A 6,000-nucleotide genomic window follows, 5' to 3' on the forward strand; every position below is an offset into this window, starting at 1 on the left:
TAACTGTTTGTTATCTTAACGATTAAAAAAAAAAAAATCAGACCAAGTGAGATCCAGTTAATTCTGATAATTTGCATAGTGTGAAATCAGTGTCTACTGTGTTGCCTCAAGAGGACTCTTATAATCTGTGGATTTCTTTCTTCTTTTTTTTTTTTTAAAGATGACCCTCCCAAAGCATGGGGAACACCTCACCTCAACCTTAGCAATGTAGCTACGTTCAAAGCATCACATCCATTTCAGCATGAAGAGCAGAACTAAGAAACAGTGTTAATCACAGTCTAACAACATACAAAAGAGCCCATCAAAAATCGTCCATCATAAGGGGCCTCTTAAACGGCAGCATAAAGGGGGAGATAATGGGAGGACTTGGGAGGTCCCTTGAGGGAGAAGCCTTTGAAAATTGGGGTCAGTAGCATCTATAGGAGGAGCTCAGTTTCCTTCCCCATCTCTTCCTCCAACCGTCTAATGACTTCCCTGCTCGTACAGTATGACTGTATTTTTCAGCATATCTCAGTTTACACTAACCCAACTTCACCCCCCCTCCCCTCCCCTCCCACTGGCCTCCTGTCTCCCTCCCTCTCCCCCTGTCTCCTGTAGGGGTGCTGACTCATAAACCCCAGCAGGTGCAGGACGCGCTGGGGGAGACACGGCCTCTAATTGGTTCTTAGTGGAGTCCCAGCTGTTGCCCCCAATCACAGCCTGGTATGAGCTCCAGCAGTCGCCCCTGAACAGACAGCTAACTATTGTTCTCAGGAGAGGAAAAACACAGATCCAATCCATTATAACGACTACCCACGCTACCCATACAGTATCTGCCCCTCAGTGTCACCTCATCAACAACTAGGAAGACACTCTGCACTGTCTCATCCATCACATTCAGTAAAATAAAAGAAACCCCAAGGTTTCTACCAGCCCTAATCCTCACTGCTCTTTAGTATCTGAATAAATCTTAACCTTGAAGACCAACATTATAACCTATTTGGTTCTGTTCCCCTTCCTCGCAGGTCCTTCCAAGGTCAGAGAGAAGGCAGAGCTGCAGTTACTCTGCATCAAAAAAAAGCTGCAATTGAGGATAAACGGAATACACGCCCAACACAAGTTCAGTCACATAATGGAAGCAAATAAAACTGTAATTTGTGCTGGCATGCAAAATTGAAGGTGAAGGGAACACAGGCAGTTTAAGATGTTCAGGTTAGGAAAGAGAACACCGGCAGTGAGGTTTGTTTTAGACAAACATGAAAGCTCTGAAACAGTAACAGCAAAAAAGGTTTACATCCTCACCAGCTCTTGTTGTCTCTTGTCTTTAAAAGTGCACTCAAACCAGAATCATCAGCCTAAAGCACTCCAGAGCTGGGAGCACCGACAGCTACTGGCAACCCAGTCACACAATACAACACCTAAAGAACATCAGGTATGAGCTACAGAAACAGACCTTAATTGAATAAGGTCTTTCATTATGCGGTAGAGAGGTGGGCTGATGGGTAGTTATGGGGTATGATCAGTCTGACCACTGGGGATTTAGCTCCCACAGGATACAGAGTCGCACATACACAAACACATCCATTTACATTTAATAATAGGTAAAGCCAAATCAGGCTTGGGTAAACAAGACAATTCCATGATGAGGGGTCCAACTAAGCAACAAAAGCCCCTCTAAAATGAAACAAAGGAAACAATTTACCGCATAGAATATAATGGCTTAAACACATCTTTGTCTCTTGGCACTGTGGGGTGTTTTTTTTTTTTTTTTTTTTTAAGGTAGAGTGGCTTACAAATATCCTGTAGTGTTAATCTTCCCTCATGAATATTTCTATTTCAGGAAAATCACTATGGAATACTAAAGCAGAGAAAGTCATATTTTAGTCATAACCACTTCCATTACCCGGTGAATTGAAAAGACAAATGAATGAAAAGACAGGGTATGTTAATGGGAACTGAATTGGGTGGAGTTATCCATCCATCTCACCTGACACTGAGATCCTCATGGAAGCCTCCAGGGGCCGGTTGTTATCCAGAGCCTGGCTCAGCTGGATCTCTCCTGTGCTCTGGTTCAGGAGGACGAGGTTCAGCTCGTTTCCCACCTCAAAGCTGTAGTGGAGGTGATCTGAGACGTCGGGGTCGTGGGCGGGGATGCGTCCGATCACCCCTGTGGGGAAACTGCTGGATTTGTCCGTCACGTAGTTGTTGAAGATGATCTGGAAGTTTTTGAGCACGGGCACGTTGTCGTTCTTGTCAACAAGTTTAATGTGGATGGTGGCGCGGCTCACCAGGGGGGCGGAGGTGGCCTGGACCACGATGACGTACTCGGCTCTCGTCTCATAGTCCAGGTCTATCAACGCAGTCAGCTCTCCGGAGAAGATGTCCAGCTGGAAAACCTCAGGGATGTTCCCCTCCACTATCTGATACATGATCTGTGCGTTACTGCCTTCGTCTGGATCTGTGGCTGATATGTACGCAACAACCAGGCCTATGGGGCTGTTTTCCTCCACCATGATGTCAAACTCGTCTTTCTCAAACACTGGGGGGTTGTCATTCACATCTAGGATAGTTACTTGAATGTTGACTGGTGTTTTCAGAGCGGGAACACCTTTATCCACAGCGAAGGCCTGCAGGCTGTAAACAGGCACGTTTTCTCTGTCTAATCTGCGCAGTGTGCGAACAATGCCGGAGGTGGATTCAATTATGAAGTCTCCATCGCCGTCCTCCCCGCCCTGGAAGGTGTAGAAGACCCGGCCGTTGAGTCCGGAGTCTCGATCGGTGGCGGAAACCTGGACCACGCTGGTGAACACCGGCACGTCCTCCATCACAGACCCCACGTAGTGGTCTCTGAGGAAACGGGGGGAGTTGTCGTTCACGTCGTTCACCAGGATCTCCAGGTAGGTGGTGTCAGACTTCTGCGGGATGCCGTTATCCCGAGCGGTGATGGCGAGAGTGTAGGAGACTTGGTCCTCGTAGTCCAGCTCCATCTGCGTGGTGACGGCTCCGGTGTCTTGGTCGATGTCAAACTGAGGGATGCTGTCGTCCATGAAGTAGGTGATGCGTGCGTTCTCACCCGTGTCTTCGTCCGTGGCGCTTATCACGACGACGGTGGTGCCCACTGGCCTGTCCTCGTTGATGTTGACGGTGTAATGTGAGCTCTGGAACACGGGCCGGTGCGTGTTGGCGTCTGTGACGTTAACAAACACCTTGGCCGTGTCGAGGCGGGTGCCGTCGCTCGCGGTGACGGTGAGGACGTATTGTCGCTCCAGCTTGTAGTCCAGAGGCAGAGCGAGCGTGATGAGCCCCCCGCCGCTCTGACTCGTGATGGAGAATCTGTTGCGGGTGTTTCCGCTGGATATCTGATAGGTCACCACGCTGTTAATGTCCTGGTCCACGGCCGACACCGTCGTCACGCTGGTCCCCACGGCCGCATCCTCATTCAGTCGCATGTAATAGGCCTTCTGAGTGAACTCGGGGTTGTTGTCATTGACGTCCAGAATGGTCATGCTGATGCTGGCTGAAGACGACATGACGGGGTAGCCGTGGTCTCGGGCCTCCACTCCAAAGTTGTAAAAGTCGACACTCTCCCTGTCCAGCTCTGCTGCCACTACAATCCACCCCGTGCTGTTGTTGATGCTGAAGGGGAAGTTGGGTGTGGTTTCGGTGAGGCGGTACTCCAGCCTGGAGTTGTCTCCAGAGTCTGCATCCACAGCTTGGATGTGGATGATGGAGTAGCCCAGGGGCACGTTCTCCAGCACGGTGGCCTGGAACGGTGTGCTGACAAAAATGGGGGCGTTATCGTTAACGTCCAGCACCTGCACCGTCACCAGGCCACTGATATTGGACAGCGGAGGGCGTCCTCCATCCTGAGCTCTGATTCTCAGAGTGTATTCTTTGTTTGCCTCATAATCCAGGTGGCTCACCAGGTCCATTTTACCCGTCTGAGCATCGATGTAAAACTGTCCCCTGGTGTTTCCACTCATGATACTGAAGTGGACGACAGCGTTGCCCCCCCTGTCCTGGTCTGTGGCGGTGACCTGCAGGATCTCTGTGTTAGGGGCCATGTCCTCAGGCACCTGAACCACATAACGTTTCTCACTAAACTGGGGTGCGTTATCATTATCATCCTCGACCACTATGTTAACCGTGGCCGTGGCGCTGCGGGGCCCGGGGTCACGACCTTGGTCGTTGGCCTGAACTAACAGCATGTAAGCTTCGACCTCCTCCCTGTCTACCAGGCCTTTGGTGCGGATCACACCAGACCTCGAGTCGATCTCAAACACGTCATTGGAGCCGTTGTTGTTGAGGATGTTGTACAGGATGTTACCGTTGACAGGTGCATCTCCATCAGTGGCCCTCACAGTCAACACCTCGTAGCCTATTTCTAAGTTCTCTCTGATGCTTTCCTTATAGTCCTGCTGCTCAAACACCGGGTCGTGGTCATTCGTATCACGGACAGTGACAGTGAGGGTGGCCATGGCTGTGCGTCGAGGTGTGCCGTGGTCAACTGCTGTCACGCGAAACACGTGGGTGTCTTTCGTCTCCCGGTCCAGCACCTCCACTGTGGACACGGCACCAGTGGCCGGGTCCACAGCAAAGAGGTTGTTGGAGCGGCTGTCAAAGAGAGCCTCTATGAAATACTCCAGCCTGCCTGCCTCCCCCTCATCCACATCCACTGCCTTTAAAACTACAACAGGGGTCCCAGCTGGCTTATTCTCTGCCACAGACACTTGGTACATGGGGGGCTGAAACTGGGGGCTGCTGTTGATGCTTCTCCTCCTCCTGCTCACAATACCTGACTCAGACTGAGCCGCCTGCTGCAGCAGCTTCCCCAGGTGGCCCTGCCTGAAGGAGCCCTGCCCCACACGCCAGTGGATGGCGTGGCTGACTTCAGCATTCAGCCCATTTCCTGAGAGCACATCACAGAGCAGGTCCAGCTCCAGGAGGGTGTCCTGCCTCCAGCACACAGTCTCAGACACAAACAAGTAGCCCTCTGAGAAGAAAAAGTCCCGACTGTTGGCGACTTTGCAGCGGACTGGGGAGCCAGGTAGCAGACCCCCCACTGGGAATAAAGCCGAGCCTGCTTCTCTGCACTCCGAGCGGCGGTGGCTGCTGAACAAACTGAGCACCTCCATGTCCCACTCAGGTTTCCTTTTACGCTTGTTTGAACAGTTCCTACCGTGAACATGCACCTCGTACCGGCTGGTGAGGAGGTGCCTGTAGCCGGAGTCCGCGCAGTCCGCCACAGTGTACATGGTGAAGGGGTTCGAGCGCAGCAGGGGGCACTTTATGGAGCCCGAGACGAACACAATGCCCGCGGCCGGGTCAGTCTCCAGAAAGCGCTCCGTGAATTTAGGAGCCAGTACCTGATCCAGAGCGCAGCGCGCGCCGCGCTCCACGCCGGCCACCGAGGTCCCCGGACCCGCATCCTCACTCAGGTGGATGTTGAACCCGCGCGCCGCCGAAACCAGGGAGCCCCAGCAGAAAACAAACAACAAATCCCATTTAACGAAGTGCATCGCTCCTCCTGTGTGTGTTCTCCCGCCGGGAATCTCTGCCGCTGGGTTCCTGCTAAACTTTCCGCCTGTGACTTTCCCTTTGTTGCAGCGGAGCCATGCTCTCTGAACGGACCGGTCCGGCGCGCGTCTCTCCGGTCACTCCGGCTGCTCTCTCTCTCTCTCTGGAAGTGTATCCGCAGTAACCTTGGCTGGAGCTGCTCTCACTCACACACACACATACACACTCACTCACGCCTGCGGCTACATCAACAACAACAGCAGCAGCAGCAGCAACACCTCCGCTCCGTCCGCGCAGCTCCGCTTGAATGGCAAAAAAATGGCTCCTGCTTGCTCCCCCTGTGCCTGGAGGGTCCTCATTATCATAAACCTGTGTGTGTGTGTGTGTGTGTGTGTGTGTGTGTGTGTGTGTGTGTGTGTGTGTGTGTGTGTGTGTGTGTGTGTGTGTGTGTGTGTGTGTGTGTGTGTGTGTGTGTGTGTGTGTGAGAGAGAGAGAGAGAGAGAG

The 6,000-nt window shown here is 52.3% G+C and overlaps 1 protein-coding gene across 1 annotated transcript in view; it reads right to left on the reverse strand.

The window, feature by feature from the left end:
- celsr2 (cadherin, EGF LAG seven-pass G-type receptor 2) overlaps positions 1-5,669 on the reverse strand; it is a 63,447-nt gene extending 57,778 nt beyond the window's left edge. The window contains exon 1 of the mRNA XM_083972223.1: positions 1,967-5,669. Within this exon, the coding sequence (XP_083828349.1) occupies positions 1,967-5,498 (3,532 nt within the window). The 5' untranslated portion in view covers positions 5,499-5,669. The remainder of the gene's footprint in view (positions 1-1,966) is intronic.
- Between the last annotated feature and the right edge of the window lie 331 nt (positions 5,670-6,000).

The sequence above is a fragment of the Trachurus trachurus genome (assembly GCF_905171665.1).
Source record: "Trachurus trachurus genome assembly, chromosome: 5".
NCBI classification, from domain to species: domain Eukaryota; kingdom Metazoa; phylum Chordata; class Actinopteri; order Carangiformes; family Carangidae; genus Trachurus; species Trachurus trachurus.